Below are 25,665 nucleotides of genomic sequence, written 5' to 3' on the forward strand. Positions count from 1 at the left end.
GGTGCATTGCAATAATCCCATCTGGAAGTTACCAAGGCATGGAGTACCCTGGGCCAAGTCATATCTGTTCAAAAGGGGTCAGAACTGGTGAACCAGCAGGAGCTTGGGGGGGGGAGCATTCCAAGGCCACCTGAGCCTCAGGTTACAAGGCTGAATCAAGAATCACACCCAAGTTATGGGCCTGATCCTTCCAGGGATGTGCAACCCCATCTAGGACAGGCTATCTCCCCACCTCCTGGACTTGAGAACTCGTGACACCTAACACCTCTGTCTTTTCAGGATTCAGCTTCAATTTACTGGCTCACATCTAGTTCATCGCCATCTCCAGACACTGGTCTAACATATCAGCTGCCTCTCTTGATTCAGATGGAGCAGGGAAATAGAGATGGGTTTCACCCACATATGGATGACATTATACTCCAAATCTCCTGGTGACAGCTACCAGCTTCATATACATATATTTATATTAAATAGCATGGGAAACAAGATGGAACCCTGCAGGAAACAACAGGACCACTCCCATGGTGCTGAACAATAGCCTCCCATAACTACTTTCTGGACATGACCCAGGAGGTACCACCAAAGTACAATGCTGCCAAGCCCCCAGTTCTCTGAGACACCCAGCAGTATCAAAAACCACCAAGAGATCAAGGAGAAAAAGCAGAGTCACACTCCTCCCCCCTTTTCTGACAAATGTAATCAATCAGGGAAAGCAACCAGGGCAACTTCAGTACCATGGCTAGACCTGAAGACGGACTATACTGGATACAAGTAATCACTGTCTCCCAAGCATGCCTGAGGCTGTACTTCTTTAAAGGAACTCGGCACCACTCTGGATGCCTCCATTAGACTTGATCTAACCGTGGCATCCAACTCTGTCCAAATCCAAGAGATTTTGTCCCTGAAGTGCCTCGCAAAGTTGTCACAAGTGGTCTCCGAGCAAAACTCTCTTAATCAAATGACAAAAGCCCATTCACCACTTGGAAGCTCAAGGATCTGATAATCCTAATATATGCAACTATTGTGCATATTCTGCAAATAATTTTTGGGTAGCCATTATTTGCAGAATATCCACAATAGTTGCATTGCTCTATTGGTTATCTAACACAAGTCCTTCAGCATCCCTTGATAGGCTTTCTCCCTTATGAGAGAACACAACCCACTCCTTTCTGCATTTATGGATTTTCAACAGCCACTGCACATAAATAGAACAATCAAAGTGATCTGAAACCGAAGTCGGGAGCTCCCCCAATATTGTTTTTACATACTTATATATAAGTTCATATTGCATGCAGCTTGCCCTGCATTTTCCCAAACAGGTGCCCATTTTGATGGTATTGATTATCTGTCATAGCATAGTCTTTTGTGCTCAGATGCACGTGGCCAGCAAAATACAAGGGTCACAGAAGGGATTCAGCAGGGGAATGACTTGCAACATAGGGAATGTGTGCTGGGACCAATTTATGTCCCTCATTCATGACATGCATCGTAGGCACAGATGACCTAACACCAGGTTCACCTGAGACACAATGATACTGTATCACGAACCAGTAGGGGGTGTTGGATAAAGCAGGGGAAGCTAGAATGAGCTGAACTGCAACAATATTTTCCCAGAATGTAGATAATTCTGGCAGCAAACTACCTACAAACCACCTTAGTACTCGCTCCTTCTTGGGTAAATATGACAGAAAGAAACAGTGGCTGAAAAAGTCACTTATGACTTCCATACTGCTCACAAACATCAGAAATGTCAAGGATATCTTTGTAATGGCACACCTTGCGAATGTGAATAGATTACTTGGGCTGGCGGAATGCCACTTTGTATATGCAGAAACTGCTGCATATGACATTCAGTTTTGCTGGCTTAAAAGAGAATTCATTGTTGAATGTGGTCACGTTTTAGTCAGCGAACCAATGATCAATGTTGAATTTAAATCTGGGTTTGAATCCAAGTCCTGCTGCTTTGTAACTGGGCAGCATTAGGCAAGTCGGTTCCGATCTATAAGTTGGAAATAATAACAAGCAATCTATAGGAGTGCATTTTATAATGCTTTATAATTATCACACAATGCAATTTGATGCATGTTTAATCAGAAGGAAGTCCCACTGTGTTCAGTGGGGCTGCCTTCTAGTAAAGCATGCAAAGGATTGTCACCATAGTGGGAAATAATATATTTTTTCTATCTTACCAGCAGTAGTCCAGCAGGTGTGGAGGGAGCACTGGGATGTATATGTGTTGCCAGTACATTGGATATAGCAATGCAGATGACCCATGAATGCAAGCAGTTAACTACAAGTAAAAACAAAACACAGAGCTGAAAACAAAGTAACAAATTCCTGATTTTAACACCAAGAAAAGAAGTTTACAACACCGAATACATTTTACCAAGAACTGAGATGTATCTAAAACATCTGAATGAATGTCATATGAATATAAACAATATAAAGGCAACACCACAATTAATCACATTCTCATATAGAAAGGCATAGAGAAACAGTTGTGTTCTCATTTCAAAATGAGCAGATTCAGATTTGCAAGCCTTTCTCAAACAATTATTTTTCTTCAGACATGAATCTACAGGAACAATACTGCCACAGAAAGTGACAAAGGCAACTAGTTCTGTCGCCCTCCCATACTCAGGTACTATTCAGACTATGATCACAGCAGAGGATGTAATTTCCTCCTTGGGCTGCTATCATTGCCCAGGATTATTAGACAACTCCAAGCACGCCTGGAGGATGCGGACCATTTGGATCCCTTCCAATCGGGATTCAGGCCTCATCATGGGACTGAAACTGCCTTGGTTGCACTGGTTGATGATCTCCGGGGGGCTAGGGACAAAGGTGAGAGCTGTTTCCTAGTTCTGCTGGATCTCTCAGCGGCTTTTGACACCATCGACCATAACATCCTTCTGGACCGTCTAGAGAAGTTGGGAGCTGGGGGCACTGTCATACAGTGGTTCCGCTCCTTCCTCCTGGGTCGTGTTCAGAAAGTGGTGGTGGGGGGTGAGTGTTCAGACCCCTGGGCTCTCACTTGTGGGGTGCCTCAGGGTTCTGTACTCTCCCCCATGCTTTTTAACATCTACATGCAGCCGCTGGGAGAGATCATCAGGGGGTTTGGGTTGGGTGTTCATCAGTATGCAGATGATACCCAGCTCTACCTCTCTTTTAAATCAGAACCAGTGAAAGCAGTGAAAGTCCTGTGTGAGTGTCTGGAGGCGGTTGGAGGTTGGATGGCAGCTAACAGATTGAGGTTGAATCCTGACAAGACAGAAGTACTGTTTATGGGAGACAGGAGGTGGGCAGGTATGGAGGACTCCCTGGTCCTGAATGGGGTAACTGTGCCACCGAAGGACCAGGTGCGTAGCCTGGGAGTCATTTTGGACTCACAGCTGTCCATGGAGGCGCAGGTCAATTCTGTGCCCAGGGCAGCTGTCTCTCAGCTCCATCTGGTACGCAGGCTGAGACCCTACCTGCCTGTGGACTGTCTCGCCAGAGTGGTGCATGCTCTAGTTATCTCTCGCTTGGACTACTGCAATGTGCTCTATGTGGGGCTACCTTTGAAGGTGACCTGGAAACTACAACTAATCCAGAATGCGGCAGCTAGACTGGTGACTGGGAGCGGCCACCGAGACCACATAACACCGGTCTTGAAAGATCTACATTGGCTCCCAGTATGTTTCCGAGCACAATTCAAAGTGTTGGTGCTGACCTTCAAAGCCCTAAACGGCCTCGGTCCTGTATACCTAAAGGAGCATCTCCACCCCCATCATTCTGCCCAGACACTGAGGTCCAGTGCCGAGGGCCTTCTGGCAGTTCCCTCGTTGCGAGAGGCCAAGTTGCAGGGAACCAGGCAGAGGGCCTTCTTGGTAGTGGTGCCCGCCCTGTGGAACGCCCTCCCAACAGATGTCAAAAAGGAAAACAACTACCAGACTTTTAGGAGACATCTGAAGGCAGCCCTGTTTAGGGAGGCTTTTAATCTTTAATCGATTATTTTATTCTTCTGTTGGAAGCTGCCCAGAGTGGCTGGGGAAACCGAGTCAGATGGGTGGGGTATAAATAATAAATTATTATTATTATTATTATTATTATTATTATTATTATTATTATTTCCAAAAACTCTGATGTGCACAAAAGTAGAAGACTGACTCTTTCAGGAACACATAACGGAATAAACTCCCTCCCCACCCCACCCCACCCCCATGAAAATTAAAGGTGACACCTGTAATTGGACTAAACAGAAAAAGGCCCCTGAAAAACTCAACTGCTACGGGCAAATATACTGGTAATAGAAAGTATTAGAGAGAGAGAGAGAGAGAGAGAGAGAGAGAGAGAGAGAGAGAGAGAGAGAGACTAATGTTTTGTTTTCCCTACTTCATACAGTGGTACCTTGGTTTTCAAACTTAATCCGTTCTGGAAGTCCGTTCCAAAACCAAAGCATTCCAAAACCAAGACGCGCTTTCCCATAGAAAGTAATGCAAAATGGATAATCCATTCCAAACTTTTAGAAACAACCCCTAAAACAGCGATTTAATATGAATTTTACTGTCTAACAAAACCATTGATCCATAAAATGAAAGTAATAAACAATGTACTGCAGTTACACAATCAATCAATCAGTGCTGAACTGCATTCCACACAGTCACAAAAACAAAAAGCCACAAAAACAAAAACTCGAAATAAATAGCAAAAACAGACAGACCTCTGCGTAACACTCAAAACCGAAGTGTGGCACTCAAAATGGAAGTGTAACACTCAAAACAGAGCACATTCAGCTTCCGAAAAAAGTTCACAAACTGAAACACTTACAGTGGTACCTCCACTTACGAACGACTCGACAACCAAATGTTTCGACTTACGAATGGGGGTAATGTCTCGACATCCGGGGGGAAACTGCGGCGGTTTTAGATAGGGATTTTTCGACTTACGTTTTAGATAGGGTTGCTTTGACTTACGCATTTTTCCCTTTCCAATGCATTCCTATGGGAAATCGCGTTTCCAATGGCGTTTTTCGACTTACGAATTTTTCGACTTACGAAGGTGCCTTCAGAATGGATTAAATTCGTAAATCGAGGCACCACTGTACTGGATTTGTGGTGTTTGGGTTCCAAGTTGTTTGAGTACCAAGGCATTTGAGAACCAAGGTACCACTGTATTGCAGTGAGCTGAAAACAACTGTTTAGAGAGCAGTTTATTCCGGGGGTTACTCTCAGGCAGCTGTGCATAGGATGACAGTCTAAATCTATTTAGGGAACTTTTGCAGCATTCCCTTGTGGCTAACTTTCCAGGAGCCACATGCCACCATAGTGGGTGTGGCCAAACTGAAAGTGGGCATGGATAAGTTGAAAGTGGGTGGGCCATCCGACAGTCTTTCATGCCACGTACATTTGTTCTCTTTCACATACACACACATCTGGCTTTCACTCTAACTCAAGCCCTCCCTGGGCTCTAATTTGGCTTTAGTAAAGTCTCCTATGGAAGCCAAGTCTAAGTTTTTCCTGAGTCCAGTTCTGGGGGGTGACAGAGGTTAGAGTGAGAGTCTAACTGTGATGCAGGGGGAAGGGGGGGTGGAGGGAACTTATTGCACAGAGAGGAAGAATTCACCCTCCCCTCCCCAGATGACACCTTGTCCAAAACTGGCGCCTGAGCCATATTTTCACTGGAAAGGGAGGAATTTCGTCTTGACACCAATGTGGAAGCTCTTATTCCATGATTTTATTTAGTATTTGTTTGCATGTATGCTTTTCCAACATGGACTATGGAACACATAGAAAGGTGATGTGTTAAGGGAAATGCCTGTCCCTTTGCTTACTAAACACTACATGCCAAACTGGGGAGGCCACCATATGCAGCTCTGGACATTAGTGTGTGCTCGTTTTAATTGGAAAGCACTTTTTCCAATTTTGCCACACCAAATCTTGCAAAGTAAAGACAACAAGTGACATTGAGGTGGCTCAAACCAAGAGAAAAGGAAGCATGTTCTTCATGCAAAAGCCCCATTGTTCAATCCTTGGCATTTCTGGGTAGGGCTGGGAAAGAAGACCTCCCTCTGAAACCCTGGAGAGCAGCTGCCAGTGTTGAAAATGCCAGACTAGATGGATCAGTGGTCTGACTCAATATAATGGAAAATGGAAGAGCAGCGCAGGAGACCTGAATAAAAGCTTGGTGTGCCAAGGGTGAGGCAATCCTAATATGCTTCGCTACAGCAACATGAGACGGGGTGGGGGTGGGGGGTGGCGGCACTAAAATGGCAAGAAGACAGAACAAAGCTGGCACCATTTACGGAACAACTTTCTGAATAAACGCCCAAACAGCATCTTGTTTGATGAAAGCCGGGATCATGCTTCTCTGTAATGAGGTGTTAATCTCTGCTAACAATTGTCTCAAGAGCCCAGTCTGCTGTACAATTCACAAAGGGTACAAACAATCCTTCTTCTGCATAGTATCGAGTTTGGGGCCTTCTCATATTGTTAGCACCATTTGAAATACGAGAGGGATTAACACGAATATGCTTCTTTGGACAAGCCCTTTCCATTGTTAAAGAGAGCTAGAGCGATTTCATATGAATGAGATATTCCTTTCCAGCAGATACGGCAAGGGCAGATACAGCAAGCTGAATATAACCCATTGCATTGCTCCGTTATTTTTAGACTCTGCCAATCTACTAGACACCTTGTCCAAAACTGGCGCCTGAGCCATATTTTCACTGGAAAGGGAGGAATTTCGTCTTGACACCAATGTGGAAGCTCTTATTCCATGATTTTATTTAGTATTTGTTTGCATGTATGCTTTTCCAACATGGACTATGGAACACATAGAAAGGTGATGTGTTAAGGGAAATGCCTGTCCCTTTGCTTACTAAACACTACATGCCAAACTGGGGAGGCCACCATATGCAGCTCTGGACATTAGTGTGTGCTCGTTTTAATTGGAAAGCACTTTTTCCAATTTTGCCACACCAAATCTTGCAAAGTAAAGACAGCAAGGAAGAGCCATGCTTTGGCGTCTCCTACATTGCTAACTTGAGAATAGGGCTTAAATTAGGCTCCCCCAAAGTAAAGAATAGAATATTGAAGGGTTGTTGAGGGAGATGATTGGGACACAGCCATCCAGTTAAATACAGTGGTACGGTACCTCGCAAGACGAATGCCCTGCAAGACGAATTTTTCACAAGACGAATGCGTCTTGTGATCTGATGGTGACTCGCAAGACAAATTTGTTTGGGGGGAAAATTCGTCTTGCAAATCGCGGTTTCCCATAGGAATGCATTGAAATTTAATTAATGCGTTCCTATGGGCAAAAAAGAAATTTCAATGCATTCCTATGGGAAATCGCGATTCGCAAGATGAATTTTTCGCAAAACGAATTGACTCGCGGAACGAATTAAATTTGTCTTGCGAGGTACCACTGTAAAAGGAAAAGAAACAGAGCCATCTATGCCCACAAAGGAAAATGGCTGGTGGAAATCTAGGCTCGGCTCTCCTATGGGTCCTGGAAAAGGGGTGGGGCACCAGCCACCTGGACTGCACTGCCTAGGAGTGGTCAGGGGAGCTCAAATGCTTCTGACAGCTGTTCATACCTCATGCTCTACGGGGCTTTTGCACAGAGATCCTCTATGAACAGACTGAGCAAACCTAGTGTATTTCAGAGAAGGATGCTTGCATTTCAGAATCATTCTACCATCTGAGTTATAAATTTAAAAAGGGGGGGAGATACCAGCTTTTTTTATTAAAAAAAAAGCCACACAAAAAACCACGAGACAACTGTTTTGTGCAGCCCTGTTTGCTCTTCGCTCAGATTAATCTAACAGGATTAAATATGGAAAAGAAGAGGGGCCTGAAAGCTCCTGAGGGATATCATTAGGGCAAATTGCCAAAGAATGAAACATGAGCCAGCCAGGGGAGGCTGGAAGATGCAGTAATACCAAGGGACTTGAATGTTCGACAGTTGGAGCTTCAGTAATGTGTGAACTGCGGGTTACAGACTCTGTTCACTGACACATAGAATGTCACTATTGACCACCGAACTGCCCAAGCTTGACAGCTATACTACAGGCAGCCAAAGATGTCATAATTCCACTGTTAAGCTGCCCATTTCTGATTAAATTTTGCTTCCTACTTCTAAGCCAAACAGCTGCAATTTTACAGTTGTGTTTCTTCCCCCTTTGTTACTTAAGATAAGTGCCATTTTAATTACTGTTTTCTTGCTAGAGATAATTTAATGTTTCAGCAAATGAATAGCTTGCCTTCCTCCTTAATGTTTATTCCGCTGGCTGCATTTCCAATTACCTTCCTAAATAATTTCTGTAATCCTCATGATGCTCTATCATCATTAAGACATGCTTTTTTCAGATAATCTTTAAAAGAAACAAATTGGGAATTTAAATATTAAAACTTTCACTAACTATAATCCAAAGAACCAAGCATGTGGCATAAGTCTTCACACTCAATATTTCTGGACTGTTTCCATAAGGAAGCCAATACTTATCAATATGTATCTCTGAGTTCAGCTTCTGTTTCCCTTCCTGGCCTTCTCCTGGCCATTTTCTGCTTCAGTACTCAACTACTCTCTCTTTTCAGTGTTCCAGCTTGCTTAAAAGTGTTTCAGCCTTTTCTTTCTTTCTTGCAGCTGTTCAACTCCAGCTCCTCAACTTCTCAACTGGGTAACTTCACAACTTTTCTTTTCTTCAACAAACAACATTCTCCAACTCAATTTATCTCTCAATACTATATTTGCACCAGTCCATCACCATGCAGCTCCCACTGAAGAATTTGTAGCACTGCATCGTGAGCCTGGATTTGCATGGATGTCGGGTGGGGTAGAGGAGCCTAAGAGAAGACAGGTTGCAGAACAGCAAGTAACATGGGAGCAGAAAGGGAAGGACGCTGAGATAGGAAAATTTGGTGTTTAAAAACAATGGGAGAGGGGTTTTTTACTGGAAGATTTTTTTACAGCTTTTTCATAATACAATAAATAAAAGAAACTAATCTAAATAAAAACAAAAAAGAGAAAGAGAAAAGGACAGAATAGACTGGGAGGAGAAGAAGACTAAAGGGTTGTTGTCTTAAAAAAAGTTTTTTTAAAAGTAGAAATAGTGGAGAAGTGTACAACAGAGAAGCTAAAACAAAAGGCTAACACAACCAAGCCTTTCTCAATTCCCTTAACGCTGTACTCAAACCTTATTTTAAACCACCACTTTTTCATTCTCAATGTTTTCCCCGCCCACTCTACTCAAACCTCTGCTGTTGTTTAACACTGCCACTTTTTTCCTCTCAGTGTTATTCCATACCTCCTTTATTCAAATCTCTCCCATTCCTCAGCTACATCATGTGTGAGAAATAAATATGTCCCCAAATATTACTGTATTTCACTCTTGGTATCGTGTGCTGTCTTCTACATGAAGTTTCAGATTCTATATAGTAAATTAAAGCAGGTGTTTTATTAACAAGCAAACACCTATGTATGTACAACATCCATCACTTAAGCCTCTATAATTGACCAAGGTGTCAGGTTTGCTCTTAAGATTTGATTCATCTTAAATATCTAGTTAACAGATCCTTTGAAGAGGAGGGCTGCAGAATAGAAGAGAGGAGGAGGCATGGAAACGGGGTGGACTGTGTGCAAGTGGTAGTTGAGAAAAGGAGCAAAAAAAGAGAGGGTTAATGTGAAAATGGAGGAGTCCAAAGGAGTGGATGCCAAAAGGAGGTAGTAGAAGACATGGGGATGGGGTGAATATGACTAAGCCAATGTAATAAAAACATTTCAGGAAATGTTGATGGGGTTCTGCACCAAATGCAAATGATAATAATATATGATGGAATTGTGATAGCATTAAGGATTATTGGAATGATGTTCTTGCTATTATTAGAAGCAAATTATCATTCAGAACAACACTAAAACTACTTAAGTTTCTCTTAACTCCATAGACCAGTGTTTCCCAACCTTGTGCCTCCAGATGTTTTGGGACTACAACTCCCATCATCCCTAGCTAGCAAGACCAGTGGTCAGGAATGATGGGAATTGTAGTCCGAAAACAGCTGGAGGCACAAGGTTGGGAAACACTGCCATAGACCATGTAGCTCAAATAACAATGGTTAATCTAGCAGCAGCTGCAAGACCTGACGTGACCAGTTGGTGGGGAAATGCTGCAAAACCAAGCATAGTCGACTAGTTGGAATGTTTTTATTATTTCTTATTATTATTTGAAATAATGATAATATTTCTTATTATTATTTGGCGGATGCGGGTGTCGCTGTGGGTTAAACCACAGAGCCTAGGGCTTGCCGATCAGAAGGTTGGCGGTTCGATTCCCTGCGGCGGGGTGAGCTCCCGTTGCTCGGTCCCAGCTCCTGCCAACCTAGCAGTTCAAAAACACGTCAAAGTGCAAGTAGATAAATAGGTACCACTCCGGCGGGAAGATAAATGGCATTTCCACGCACTGCTCTGGTTCGCCAGAAGCAGCTTAGTCATGCTGGCCACATGACCTGGAAGCTGTACACAGGCTCCCTTGGCCCATAGAGATGAGCGCCGCAACCCCAGAGTCGTCCGCGACTGGACCTAATGGTCAGGGGTCCCTTTACCTTTACCTATTATTATTTGAGGTGTTTTGTTTATGGATAAAGGTTACACAGTTAATAAGATATCGAAAAAGAACAGATAAGTAATATTAAAACTTACTATGAAAACTGCAATTATTTATCAATTTATGGAATGCACTGTTTGAAACATTATCCATTAGGTGGATTGTTTATTGCTAGATTATATTTAAAAGGAGTCATGCTGACCTAATTTTCTGAAAACATTATCTTTATTAATTTTTTTCATCTTTCATTTTCCAGAGGATTAGCTCTGTTAGTCTGTTAGTCTGTTATAGGAAAAACAACTAACAACTAAACATTTTCATAGAATCCTAGAATTGTAGAGTTGGAGGGGACCCTGAGGGTCATCTAGTCCAACCACCTACAATGCAGGAATCTCAACACGCCATCCCCCATCCAATTTAAAACCATATCACACCCTGTTTAGCTTTGCAAATGTCCTAGCAGTTTTATTGCTGCACCACTAGGAGGTTGGCTTTTTTATGACATTTATTTAAGACATTTTTATGCCACCCGAAAGTTCTTTTGATGCACTAAAATAAATTAAATAAAAAAGAAGTGAAAGACAAAGTAAAACATAAAAACACTTAAGGGGGAAGAAAGGGGGACATCCTATGCTCTTTTAAAATGTGCTTTTTTGTATGGTGGGGGCTATAGGGTTGTTCTTTTTATTTTTATTATGTATTTTGTGGTTTTATATCTTGATTTTATTCTGTGAACCGCCCTGAGACCCCCGGTTATAGCGCGGTATATAAATTCAATAAGAAGAAGAAGAAACCCACATGAACAAAAATACAATTTGCTGCTGCTCCCAAATTAAAAACAGAAGCCTAGGTTATTTTAGTTATTTAATAGGAAGGTGTTCAGCTGCCACTGGGTAGAGTGGAGGAAACAAAGATGGTGTCAGGCAAGCCACCCTGGGAATTCGGTTACATAAGATGGCTAAGGATCTACTGAAAAGGCCTTCTTTCTCACTTTATTTCTCCAGGGGTACTTGGAGCACGGCCTCTTAAAGAAGATCTTAAGTTTGGGTAGTCAGCACTTTGAATTGGGCCCAGAAACAGACTGGGAGCCAATACTACTGACAAATATTGTCAAAATTGCCTAGTCACAGAGAATTAACCAATTTTTTGATCTTTGGTATCCGCCGTAAGAGCTGGAAACACACTCCATTGTGTAGGAGGTTGGCAGCATTGGAGAGAGTCCAGATTCCCAAAGGTCAGTGTGCATTTAGCAGGAGAGATGGTAAAACTCAACTATACCAAAGCTGTGGATTTGCTGCAACATGGCAAAGAGCAGAACAGAGCCATCAGGAGAATCATGAAGCCAGGCTGTACACTGTAGTGCATAGCTGCCAAGTCTCCCGTATTCCCCGGGAAACCCCCGTTTTTCCAGCTGTTCCCAGCCGAAAAAACTGATTTTTTTGTTTTTGCCCGGTTTATTCTGGCGCAGCGGCCATTTTGAAACTGGGCGGAGCATGATCAGAAGCGACTTTTGATGCTGCTCTGCCCAGTTCCACAATGGCTGCAGCGCGACTTCTGGTGCGGCGGCCATTTTGGAACTGGGCAAAGCAGCACCAAAAGTCACTTCTGAGCATGCTCCGCCCAGTTCCAAAATGGCGGCAGCGCTACTTCCGGTCTACTACTTCCGGCCCGATCCCTTATTTTTCAAGAAGGAACTTGGCAGGTATGGCTGTAGTGGCTTACAGGCGTACATAAAGAATACCCTTCAAGAGATTATTCTGAAGTTTCTTCAAGGCTTTAGCAGGGTGTACTAAACGACTAAACAACAACAACAACATGATGCTACATCTTTTTGTGACACGAAACTCATAATGTTGAGACTATCCAAGCATCCATGTTCAGCTCCCTGGTCCATACATACTGGTGACTGGGAGCGGCCGCCAAGACCACATAACACCAGTCTTGAAAGACCTACATTGGCTCCCAGTACGTTTTGGAGCATAATTCAAAGGGTTGGTGCTGACCTTTAAAGCCCTAAACAGCCTCGGTCCAGTATATCTGAAGAAGTATCTCCACCCCCATCATTCTACCCAGACACTGAGATCCAGCACCGAGGGCCTTCTGGCGGTTCCCTCGCTGCGATAAGCCAAGTTACAGGGAACCAGGCAGAGGGCCTTCTCAGTAGTGGCACCCGCCCTGTGGAACGCCCTCCCACCAGAGAACAACTACTACCAGACTTTTAGAAGACATCTGAAGGCAGCCCTGTTTAGGGAAGCTTTTAATGTTTGATGGATTAGTGTATTTTAATATTTTGTTGGAAGCCACCCAGAGTGGCTGGGCGGGGTATAAATAAATAAATAAATAAATAAATAAATAAATAAATAAATAAATTATTATTATTATTATTATTTATTAGGTTCTCTGTATTGGTGGCAAAAATAAGTGATTTGTGCTATGCTACATATAATACAATATATATGCACATACTCTGACGTATGCAAAATATAAATGTATAGTTCCTAGAAGAACTAGGGCAGAAGCAATGTGGTTTAAATGTATGGTGTGTACATGACTTAAGAGTCACCCTAAAGGCTAACTATTTTTTGTGACTATTGTGACCTATCACAAGAACCTACTGAGTCAGATGCATGTTTTTAGAAATCTGATTCCAGTTACTACTTTTGCTTAAAGAAAGATTAATGTTCAAGATTCAAGCACTGAATAAAAAACTTCACATTGCTCCAAATTATTTTTTTTATATTTCTACAGCTGCTTTAGACACGTGAGATTTTGAGATCCATCCTGCAAAACAAATACACTCTCAAAGGTATCATCATATTTCTGAAAAGATTTCAGTGCTCAGTGTAATACATCCTGCGCATCATCTTCATTCCTAATATAAAATATTTAAGTTTATGTGTGTGGACAAAAAGCAACAACCACCTTATTCTCTTTAAAGAACCAGGAACACACACACTGAATGAGTTTAACAGAGTTGAAAATGGACCATTTCCTTGGCAAAAGCAATTGTTTTGAAACTTTCTGGAACTGAGTTGAGATCTACAATGTTGGGGGGGCACCCTAAGAACAAGCATGCCTGGAAATGACTGCCTGCTAGATATCAAATGGGGCGGGGGGGGGGATGTTACTGAGAAAAACAGACCTTTGGGAACCAATCTTATCGCAAAGCACAAGGGCTGCCGCTGCTGATATTATTATAGTTGTCTAAAGCATTTGATGTCATTGTTCAGTGCATTCTGCAACGCTGTCAGGTTTTGACTGGGAATGTTTTCGTCTGATTCCACCGTTACCTGACAAGACATTATACTGCAGTCTAATGCTAGAGATATGTGTGGTTTGATGTTGCACTCACAGTGGGTTACCACCAAAGCAGTTTCACCGAGCTGCAACCCTAAAGGGAAACCTGAGGAGGAAGAGAATTCTCATTTCTGGCAGAGATGAAGCAGTGCATAGAAAGATGATGTGTAGGGAGCCAACGTGATGGGTTGGTGAATGTGGGACCGGTGCAGATACCTGATCTTCCCAAGAGATTTTAGTTTGGAGGTGCAGATGAGAAGGAATAGAATTTCACAAAGTTTGAGAAACGCCGATTTGAGATCCAAGTAATATAACAATACTTTAGGTTGGGGGTACGTACAAAAATGTTTAGGGGAAATGGTCCTGATTTCAAAATACTTAAGAAATACCGATTCTAATACCAGTTAACATTTACTGCAACATGTTTACATACTCATTAGTTGTACAATCACCTAGCATTTATCTAGACAGCGCTAGCAAATTCATGGATTAAAAAGGTAGCCTAAAGTTTTAATTCTTAATGTGACTACCAAACACTATTGCCTCCAGTACTATTGCTTCCAGCTTCAATGCTGATACTGCTATTGTGTTTGTTCAAGTGAAAGAAGCTATTGCAAATCACATTGCTATTTGGGTTTCATCCAAGACTACTTAGTCTTCAAATTCATACAATCCAAGTGAGCAATCTTAAAACAGTGTATCATTCAAGAATATCTCTCTATAGTCCTCAGCAGTTCCAAACAATATAAATTATTATGCTCAAGTACTCTCAGCAATTTTGTACAATCATATAGAACAGGTGTGGGGACTCCCTTGCCCAGTCTTAGTCTGCCAGAGGGCTCAAATTTGGCCCCTGAGGCCATTTTTTAAAACCACGCCCACCTGCCAATCAACTGATGTCACTCTGATGGAGGTGATGCCACCTGATGGGTGGGGGTTGATTCTGCTGGGAACTGGCGCATGCAGTCAAACTGAGCATGATTTAACCACACTCATTAGCCAGAGGTCCACAGAAAAGCACAAGGCTATTTGAAAGCACTTTTGCAAGCAGCTGAGTACTGATCTTCAAACCTCTGAAAACTGGAGATTCAAACAGCAATGCATAACAGTTTGCATAAGGGCTTTCGAACAACTTCGCACTGCACTTTGAAGTGCCTCCAGTGGGAATTTTAAAGCACAGTTGATGTCGCTAGGATATTGAAAGGTGGGCAAGCTCTCTAGGGGTGAGGAGAGAAGGGTTCAGCCCACAAGCTAGAAAAGGTTTCCCACCCCAATACAGAATATGGGGAAGATTTATCATGTCGATACATGAAGTCCAGGATTTCAAAAACTAAATTCAAGAAAATCACCTGACATCTAAGCAACTCTGAGATCATGTCCAGAAATGATAAACTATAATTTTGCTAGATGTGAAAAGGCCTAAGCTCCTCCCAGGCTTGTCTGTCCTGCTCCCTCCTTTTCCTACTGTGTCATTAAGAGGATTTCTCAAGTTTCACATGTCATCTGAACTGCGAACTGTGGTTAACATTAACTATTCATATTTTAAGCAGGTTGGCTTCAGAAACCACAGTTTGACATTGGTTTAGTTTAATCTAGCAATAATCACAGATCACAGTTCAGGTGACATGGCAAGCCATGCAAGCTACAAGCAGAAACTTTGTCATGTTAACGACTGTTAGTTAGTCCAGACAATATAACAAATTTTCACTAAAAGCAGAAGCTTCCAAATTCCTGTCCAGGGCCGTCTTAAGCCCATCCAGCGCCCTGGTGCTAAGGTCCCTCCAGCGCCCCCCTCCAGAGCCTCTCCAAGGACCCCTGAGTGCCAAGCGGACCGCGGCAGCAGTGGGAGGCCACCTCTGAGGACTCCGCGCTGCGCCTCCTTCTCGTTTCCCTAGCGCTGGGTTCCGCTCAGTCAAGCTTCGCCAACAGCGCGCGCACCGCGGGACCAGCAGGAGCTGCTTGGGCGCTGTGCGCGCGCTGGTGGTGAAGCTTGACTGAGCAGAACCCAGCGCTGGGGAAACGAGAAGGAGGCGCAGCGCGGAGTCCTCGGAGAAGGAGAGAGACGCAGCGCAGCCTCTCAGCCCGTGGAGCACAGTCCTCCTGGCCAGATCGCCGGAACCCTGCGCTCACTTGGCGCCCTTCCAGCGCCCTCCAGCACCTGGCGCCGTGGTTCTCCGCACCACTAGCCTCTATGGCTAGGACAGGCCTGTTCCTGTCACCCTGTGGGGGTAGGAGGGAGAATGATGCCTTGGAACGGGGGTTGTGCTTTACCATAGTTTTGTGTGATATCCACATGCCCTTAGAGAAATATCCTGATGATAAAGTAATCTGCAAGCACTTAAATATATTTCTTGTATTTGACAGACTACTTACTGTATTGCTCAAAATCAACTGTACCGCTTCCTTATTCATGCAAATCCATCTACTTGATTTGCAAAACACCAATTATTCTACCTAAAACAAAATGTTCACACCTTTGCTTAATTCAGGAAACTTTGACAAAGTTGCTTTTAAAGCAAAGTAATTGTCTCTGCCTAATTCTGGAAACTGTCAAAACACCGCCGGCTGGATTATGAAGCTTATGAGAATGCTCAAAAATAACTCTTTCTAATTAATGAAGTGACCAGAGGAATGGCTTAATTCCTTAGCTAGTAAATAGGTTCCATGCTAATATCATGACTAGACAAGGTTATCCTTCCTGAATATATTTAACAATTTCAAAAATGTGTGACATTTATAATGTAACATTTGTATTTGACTGAACTACTAATACACCACACAGTCTCCAAATACTCTTTATTGACTTTCTTAACTTTGTTTTGCGGGGGTTGTATTGGCACATCAGGGTTTCCCTTCCTCACCCCCACCCCCCATCCCACCCCAATGTGTGCTGAAAATCACTTCCAGGGGTAAACCCATTTTGAGGGTGTGCAGGGTGCTAGAAGGGATGGGAAACGAAATTCTGCTGTGAGCACTGAAATCCATTGTGCAAGCAAAATTGTAGAGTTGGATATGGCCTACTGTTTTGGTGACTTTTAGTATCTGATTTCTGAAATAATTGCTACTGTGACATTCTCACTACCTCATTTTGCTCACAGATGCCTGAACAATTTTATCACTTTATATTCCCACCCTAACCATTTTGTTCATATTATGTTCTTCACTACGATTTGTCTTTCTTGAGCTGACTATCCCTGATGTATATATTAGATTGCATGTCCCTTGAATTGGGGAATGGCATACCTGTTCATTGTAAAGTGAACATGATTTTTTTTTTTAAAAAAAAATCCTTCCAGTAGCACCTTAGAGACCAACTAAGTTTGTCATTGGTATGAGCTTTCGTGTGCATGCATACTTCTTCAGATACACTGAAACAGAAGTCACCAGACCCTTATATATAGTGGGAGGGTGGGGAGGGGTATTACTCAGAAGGGTGGTGGGAATGGGTGATTGGCTGATAGCTGTGGTAAACCTGTTGACAACTGTTAATGACTGCAATTGGTCTTACAGGAAAAAGCAAGGGGTGAGATGGCTAAAAATAGCTTTATCATGTATAATGAGATAAGAATCCAATGTCTCTATTCAGACCAGGTCTCTCCATGGTTTTAAGTTTGGTTGTTGTTGTTGTTTAGTCGTTTAGTCGTGTCCGACTCTTCGTGACCCCATGGACCATAGCACGCCAGGCACTCCTGTCTTGCACTGCCTCCCGCAGTTTGGTCAAACTCATGTTCGTAGCTTCGAGAACACTGTCCAACCATCTTGTCCTCTGTCGTCCCCTTCTCCTAGTGCCCTCAATCTTTCCCAAAATCAGGGTCTTTTCCAAGGATTCTTCTCTTCTCATGAGGTGGCCAAAGTATTGGAGCCTCAGCTTCACGATCTGTCCTTCCAGGGAGCACTCAGGGCTGATTTCCTTAAGAATGGATAGGTTTGATCTTCTTGCAGTCCATGGGTCTCTCAAGAGTCTCCTCCAGCACCATAATTCAAAAGCATCAATTCTTCGGCAATCAGCCTTCTTTATGGTCCAGCTCTCACTTCCATACATCACTACTGGGAAAACCATAGCTTTAACTATATGGACCTTTGTCGGCAAGGTGATGTCTCTGCTTTTTAAGATGCTGTCTAGGTTTGTCATTGCTTTTCTCCCAAGAAGCAGGCGTCTTTTAATTTCGTGACTGCTGTCACCATCTGCAGTGATCAAGGAGCCCAAGAAAGTAAAATCTCTCACTGCCTCCATTTCTTCCCCTTCTATTTGCCAGGAGGTGATGGGACCAGTGGCCATGATCTTGGTTTTTTTGATGTTGAGCTTCAGACCATATTTTGCGCTCTCCTCTTTCACCCTCATTAAAAGGTTCTTTAATTCCTCCTCGCTTTCTGCCATCAAGGTTGTGTCATCTGCATATCTGAGGTTGTTGATATTTCTTCCGGCAATCTTAATTCCGGCTTGGGATTCATCTAGTCCAGCCTTTCGCATGATGAATTCTGCATATAAGTTAAATAAGCAGGAAGACAATATACAGCCTTGTCGTACTCCTTTCCCAATTTTGAACCAATCAGTTGTTCCATATCCAGTTCTAACTGTAGCTTCTTGTCCCACATAGAGATTTCTCAGGAGACAGATGAGGTGATCAGGCACTCCCATTTCTTTAAGAACTTGCCAAAGTTTGCTGTGGTCGACACAGTCAAAGGCTTTTGCATAGTCAATGAAGCAGAAGTAGACGTTTTTCTGGAACTCTCTAGCTTTCTCCATAATCCAGCGCATGTTTGCTATTTGGTCTCTGGTTCCTCTGCCCTTTCGAAATCCAGCTTGCACTTCTGGGAGTTCTCGGTCCACATACTGCCTAAGCCTGCCTTGTAGAATTTTAAGCATAACCTTGCTAGCGTGTGAAATGAGCGCAATTGTGCGGTAGTTGGAGCATTCTTTGGCACTGCCCTTCTTTGGAATTGGGATGTAGACTGATCTTCTCCAATCCTCTGGCCATTGCTGAGTTTTCCAAACTTGCTGGCATATTGGGTGTAGCACCAATATGTAGCACCAATAAGTTTGGTAATAAGTTGCAATTCAGCAACTTCTCTTTCCAGTCTATTTCTGAAATTCTTTTGTAAGAAGACAGCTACTTTGAGATCGTGTATAGAATGTCCAGGGAGATTGAAGTGTTCTCCTACTGGTTTCTCTGTCTTGTGATTCCTGATGTCAGATTTATGTCCATTTATCACTTGGCGTAGGTTTTGGCCTGTTTGTCCTATATAGAGAGCTGATGGGCACTGCTGGCATTTGATGGCATGCATAATGTTAGAAGATGAGTAATTAAATAGTCCTGAGATGGTATGTTTGATGTTGTTGGGGCCAGTAATGGTGTTGTCTGGGTGTATGCGGCAGCAAAGTTGGCATCTGGGTTTACTGCAGGCTCTGGTACCAATGCTAAGTCTGGTAGTTGCATTATTGTGGGTGAGGAGTTGTTTAAAATTGGGTGGCTGTCTGTAGGCAATGAAAGTTTTTCCTCCCAGAGCTTGAGACAGAGAACTGTCATTGTCTAGGAGAGGTTGTAGGTCTCTGATGATGCGCTGTACTGTTTTAACTTGGGAGCTGTATGTGATTACTAGTGGTGTTCTGTTATTCTCTTTTTTGGGGTGTGTCTTGCAGCAAGTTCTCACTGGGTATCAGTCTGGCTCTGTTGATCTGTTGTTTAACTTCATCAGGCGGATATTTTAGTTCTAAAAAGGTTTGCTGTAGATCTATTAGGTGAGAGTCTCTGTCTGTAGAGTTGGAACAGCTGCAGCTGTAACATAGGGCCTGCCTACCGTGTTTCCCACATTTTAAGACACCGTCTTATAATGATTTTACTCAAGAAAATAAGCCTATGGCTTATTTTCGGGGGGTGTCTTAGTGGTTCCTGCCTCCTCCTGCCGCGGCCGGCGTTGCTGCTGCTGGGCTGGCAGCACCCTGCGAAGTCAGGAGAAGCCAGCCAGACCGCTGGGGGGTTTAGAAAAAACGTCCGGAGCGCGTCCCAATGGCAGTGCTCCTCCTCACCTAATGGCAGTGCTCCTCATGTGCCGCAAAAGCCACTAAACAACTGGGGGGGGGTAGAAAGGCAGCCGGAGCGCAGCCCGATAGCAGCGCTCCTCACGCACCACAAAAAGGACACAGAAAGCTGCCGGACAGGGGGCTAAAAAGCAGTGAAGCAACGGCCACAGCTTTAAATGGCTCGCAACGCCCCCCTCGCCGTCGCTAGGGCTGCCGAGGCTGGATTGTGCCTTTCATCCCGCGCCTGCGCTGCGCGCCGGATTTTGCCCAATCCATCGGGGAGCAGGGAGCGCTCAGAATCTGGCAAGGGGGGGTCTCTCTTCCCATTCGGGCGCCTGAGCATTGCCGCTTGAAAGGCTGGAGGCTCTCGGCAAGGTGGTCTAGAGGAGCGATCGCGGAGCGCTCCTCTCTGCAGCTGCCGGTTGCGGTGGCGGGCGGCAGACAAAAAAAAAAGAGGCCAGGCTGCTGCGCTCCGCCCAGCGCTGCAGGGCGCTCCGAGCGCTTGGCGCTGCGGAGCGCTCCTCTTTGCAGCTGCCGGTTGCGGTGGCGGGCGGCAGACCAAAAAAAAAAAAGAGGCCAGGCTGCTGCGCTCCGCCCAGCGCTGCAGGGCGCTCCGAGCGCTTGGCGCTGCGGAGCGCTCCTCTTTGCAGCTGCCGGTTCCGGTGGCGGGGCGGCAGGCAAAAAAGAAAAAAAAGAGGCCAGGCCGCTGCGCTCCGCCTGGCGCTGCGGAGCGCTCCGCTCTGCAGCCGCCAGTTCCGGTAGCGGGGCGGCAGGCTGCCTCGGGCAGGGAAAAAAAGAGAAGCTAGGCTGCTGGCTCGGGCGCGCGGAGCACCCCGAGCCTCTGAGAGCCAGCAGGACGAGGAGGAGGCTTGCCGGGTCGTCGCCCAGCAGCGCGCGCGGAGCGCCCCGAGCCTCCGGCAGCCAGCAGCAGCAACAACAATCCCAGAGGCTCGGGGCGCTCCGCGCGCGCTGCTGGGCGACGACCCGGCAAGCCTCCTCCTCGTTCTGCTGGCTCTCAGAGGCTCGGGGTGCTCCGCGCACACTGCTGGATGCCGACCTGGCAAGCCGCCTCCTGCTCTTGCCGGCTCCCAGAGGCTCGGGGCACTGCACCATGCCTCAGCCCCCACAGCACTGAGCGCGCCTCCTTCGCCTCCTCTTCCCTCAGCGGTCTCGCTCCTCGGAGGTATGGCTTATTTTCGGGGTATGGCTTGTATTTCCTGAACGCTTAAAATCCTGCTATGGCTTATATAATGACTACGTCTTAAAATAGGGGAAACACGGTATATACAATGGATTGTTTGGTATGTTTGGGATGGTAGCTAGAAGCATGTAACTATATGTTTGTCAGTCAGTTGGTTTACGGTATAAGGTGGTGTCTATACGCCCATCCTGTATTTTTATAGTAGTGTCCAAAAATGTATTCCTTGCATAGATATATGAACATAAATAGTTCTAGAATATAAATAAAAGCAAATTTAATATAAAAATCATTGTTTCTTGCTTAAGCTATCTGTTCTCCAACTATATCCTCCCCTTAATTGATATGTTATTCTTCTCCCACTTCTTTAACAACACTGAATATTTACATATCTGAGGGGTTGCGGCAATGACATCATTTAAACTCTTTTGCAGGAGAGAGGAACACTTTAAAAAATTGCTCCCGGGACCCTAGGAAGAAGCATCTCAGTTAGAAGCAAACTGAAGACATGAACTTATTTGCTTATAGTTCAGTTAGTAACCGTAGTGGCCGGTGTGGCTAGGCAGATTCTTCAACATCAGCTTCTTTGGACTGGTCATGTTGTGCAGAAGCTCGATTACCATCTTCCAAACCAACTACAGTGGTGCCTCGCTTAACGAATGCCCTGCTTAACGAAATTTCTGCTTAACGAAAGGATTTTTCGAGCGGAGGTTACCTTGCTAGACGAATGCGTTTTACGAAAAATTCGTCTAGCGAATCGCGGTTTCCCATAGGAATGCATTGAAATTCAATTAATGCGTTCCTATGGGCAAAAGAAAATAAAAAAAATTCAATGCATTCCTATGGGATTCGCTAGACGAATTTTTCGCTATAAGAAAAGACCCGTGGAACGAATTAATTTCATCTAGCGAGGCACCAGTGTACTCTATTCCCGACTTAAAAATGGAAAGCGTAATGCTGGTGGTCAACAAAATAGATTTAAAGACTTTCTCAAGGCAAAATTTTTTTAAAAAGTAGTATAAACACCAACAACTGGGAAACACTGGCCTGCGAGCGCTCCAATTGGAGAACAGCCTTTACCAAAGGGGTCATGGACTTTGAAGATGCTCAAACTCAGGATAAAAGGGAGAAATGTGCTAAGAGGAAGGCACATTTGGGAAACCCTCACCATGATCAACTCCTGCCCAGAAACCTATGTCCCCACTGTGGAAGGACGTGTGGATCCAGAATTGACCTCCAAGTCACTTATGGACTCACTGTTGAGACCGTTTCATGGAAGACAATCTTACTTGCCTATGAATAATTGCCAAAGAAGAAGAATTATCTTTTCTGATCTTTTACTGAGGGAATAAGTTGGACATCTGTCCAGATCTTCCAGTGCTGTGGCTTTCTTGTGTCTCTGACACTAAATCTTAAACTCTTACATACAGAATTTCTGATCAAAGATTCATGACAAATTGAAACAAATGGAATGAACAATTCAATGGGATGAGGAGAAAGAGGACAGTTAAAATTTGCACACATAACATTTCTAGCTTCTGTACTATAGTGGAAAAATAAATGACAAGTGTGCTGTGAATAACTTATGGAACCACGAGCAAAATTTGAATTCTGCTGTGTTGGAAAAGTAAGATGCATATCCCACACACAACTGAGTGGAACTACGGTACTCTGGGGAGTTTGTGATTCAGTAAAGCTGTTTAGATCATACTCTCATCTGACCTTATAATGTGAAGACAATTCTAATAAATTGCAGATTTGTATTGGATTTTTGCATTGGATTCTTGTCTTAAGACAGGAGTACAATAACGCAAAGTTCAGAACCTGCCCTCTTCCTCCCCATTATTTCTCTTCCACACCCTCTGCACAGAATGCTTTTTAAGTCTCTCTCTGTGTGTGTTACACACTACTTCTGAAGTGGGAGGGTGGATCTGAAACACATTTTTAGATCTCCAACAGTCAGAACAGCAGGTTCTAGATCTGAAATATTTCATAATACCGTATATGCAGTCCTCTGAAGACTGCACCTCATAATGATTTTGAGACTCAAGATGAATGAACTCTTGGCAAGGCACACCCACCTCTTATTAGTTGGAACACAGGGGTAACTATGATGGAATTCATCTTATTAAACAGTAGATTTCAAGAAAGGGAAAATACACAGCAGGAAGAAACCATAATAAATAAAATCAAATTAAAAATCAAATAAATAAATGATGCAATGCAGCTAAATGACTGGTTGACTTACTGCAAAAACGTTGTATTGCAGGTTCAGTTCAAAAGCTGATGTGATCCAGCAGAGTCATTAAAGTACAAGGAACTTTTCCAAGAATTTGTGATTTGAAATGGAATATGAACAATAATACTCCTTGCAGCCTGGTCCACAGCCAGACAATAAGTCAAGCTTGGAAGTTTTTTTTAAGGCTTCCATTCCCATTAACAAAGAATACTGATGTAAGAAACAAGTTATTAAAAATACCAAAAAAGGGAAAGTAGTGGGTTTTCTTTATATTGGTGCAGAAATATGCAAAATGGCACAAACTAGTTTGCTCATCAGTAATCTCTTACTCATGATGCTTACACCAAACCGTCTTCAACTGTGTATCCAGCTTGCTATGAGTCCTAGAAGACCTGTTCCCTGCCTTGATGGCCTTTTCCCACCTGGCCAGGGAGGGCAGCACCCTGATAGACTCCAACTACAAAAGCTGCTGGCTCTTGGGTTGTAGTATTGTTTAGGTGTTGTTACTGATGTTAATTTTATGTATCTTTATTTTTAATATCTTGATTTATAAAGCAATTCTTCCATTTGGTTGGGTACTTTGTGATATGTGTTATTTATTGTTTATGACTTTTGCTACGTTTGCAATTGTGTAGATCTTGTCATGTTGTAAGCCGCCTAAAGCATGGTTTTAGCTATCGAAAAGTGGCATGCAAATGAAAGGATGGTGGAGATGTGTACTTCCTGGCTCTTACATGAGGATGCAATGTGCAATCTAGCTCTATGATGACTTAGAAGGGATTCCTACAATGGCTCTTGCAATTTTTCAAGCCATCCAATTCGTAGGAACGCTGATAGAAAGATCACTGTAATTGTGAACAAGCTGGGTCAAAGGTTAACTTATCCCCAATGATGCATTTCCAGGGATAGATGAAATAGGGCTTACTAGGCCTTTTTTGTGACTGTATTCACCGGTACGGAGTACTGACGGAGTCTTTTTTTTTTACCCACCGCACTTTTATGAAGATATGAGTACTGGAACTTCATTTTTTTTAAACCAAAAAAAGGACTAGGAGTTCTTTTACTCATAGCCTTTTCGGGCCTGAGAGTAAAATGCCTACATGAGCCTTGTCCTGTATATAGGCCAGTAATATATATTATGAGAACCAAGAGTTCCTTTTATCTGCTTTTACTTAGTTATCAGCAAGCTACTCCAGCTACTTTTCAGGTGAAGAAAATAAACACCTTGGCAACTATAAACCATAAACTGCTGCAGAGTACAATGCAACACATTCTAAAAGAAAATGGTAGTGTTCCTTTTGAAAGCAACAGAAGCAAACCATCTGTTCAAAGCCTAAATATTTAATTTATGCTCACTTTTTTAAAACAAAAAATGCTGCAAAATAAGGTGGCAACCATCTATAAAGCAAACAACAACATATTTGAATAAGTGCATAAATATTTTAAATTACCTCAGCAGGTAAGACTCAAAATACACTTTAGGGGCTTTAGAACAGATTTCCTTGAAAAAGATGAAATCGTAGTTAAGCCGGGCTGTGGACCAGGAAGCACCTTTTCGCAGGACCCCATCTTCAGAAATTACTTTTGAATGACACAAGCAAACGCTTGGGTAGCACTCAATGAAATTCAGAACACCACAATCCTATGACACTGAGGCACATATAAAGGAAGTCTAAACGATTCAAAACAATGATGCTAAATATTGTAATCCTTTCTGTGTACGGTGGGGTTTTTTTATTTTACAATTTTTATTGTTATATAATGTGCAACCTGCCCATGTAGAATGTCCATTCATCACTGCCGCATGTCCCTGGCAGGGCGAGAGACATTTCATGCACAGTACACAGTCCCTTAGAAATCCATTGTATCATCTTGGCAATAGCAGTGTATTGGTGACTGAGCATGGGGTATTTAAAATGTGTTTACAGTTAAAATAGGAATTGTTTATACTGAGGAAGTAAGCGTAAATCAAACCCTGGTCCTTTATCCATCAGTGAAATGGGCAATTTGTGGATGATGAAGTGCATGCGGCCTGCGGGCCCTTATATTTTGATCTCAGTATGTATTCCATTTTTATTGCGCATGACCTGGTAGTATTTATTTTTAACAACTCAGGCTACACTAGCAAAAAAAAATCTTCACTCTATGAAGAAGCTATGTACAAATATGGGGTCAATGAATGTGTGAGACACATTCACATACCCAATGGCCCCACCCTCGAACTCTACACATCAGTCAACCCTGCATAGAAGAGCCAAGCAATGTGTGGCCAGAACGGAACGGACAGGCACAATCCTATTCTGCCCCTTCCCATGTACTGACTGCCC

General features: G+C 43.5%; 1 protein-coding gene across 3 annotated transcripts in view; it reads right to left on the minus strand.

Annotated features, from left to right (window-relative positions):
- Positions 1–25,665, minus strand: part of DENND1B (DENN domain containing 1B) — a 190,726-nt gene that overhangs the window by 55,011 nt on the left and 110,050 nt on the right. For all 3 annotated transcript variants that reach the window (XM_035123797.2, XM_035123795.2, XM_035123796.2), the window contains one exon: positions 2,190–2,290. In XM_035123797.2, coding sequence (XP_034979688.1) covers positions 2,190–2,290 — 101 coding nt within the window. The remainder of the gene's footprint in view (positions 1–2,189; positions 2,291–25,665) is intronic.

This window comes from Zootoca vivipara, chromosome 7, assembly GCF_963506605.1.
Source record: "Zootoca vivipara chromosome 7, rZooViv1.1, whole genome shotgun sequence".
In the NCBI taxonomy this organism is placed as follows: Eukaryota; Metazoa; Chordata; class Lepidosauria; order Squamata; family Lacertidae; genus Zootoca; species Zootoca vivipara.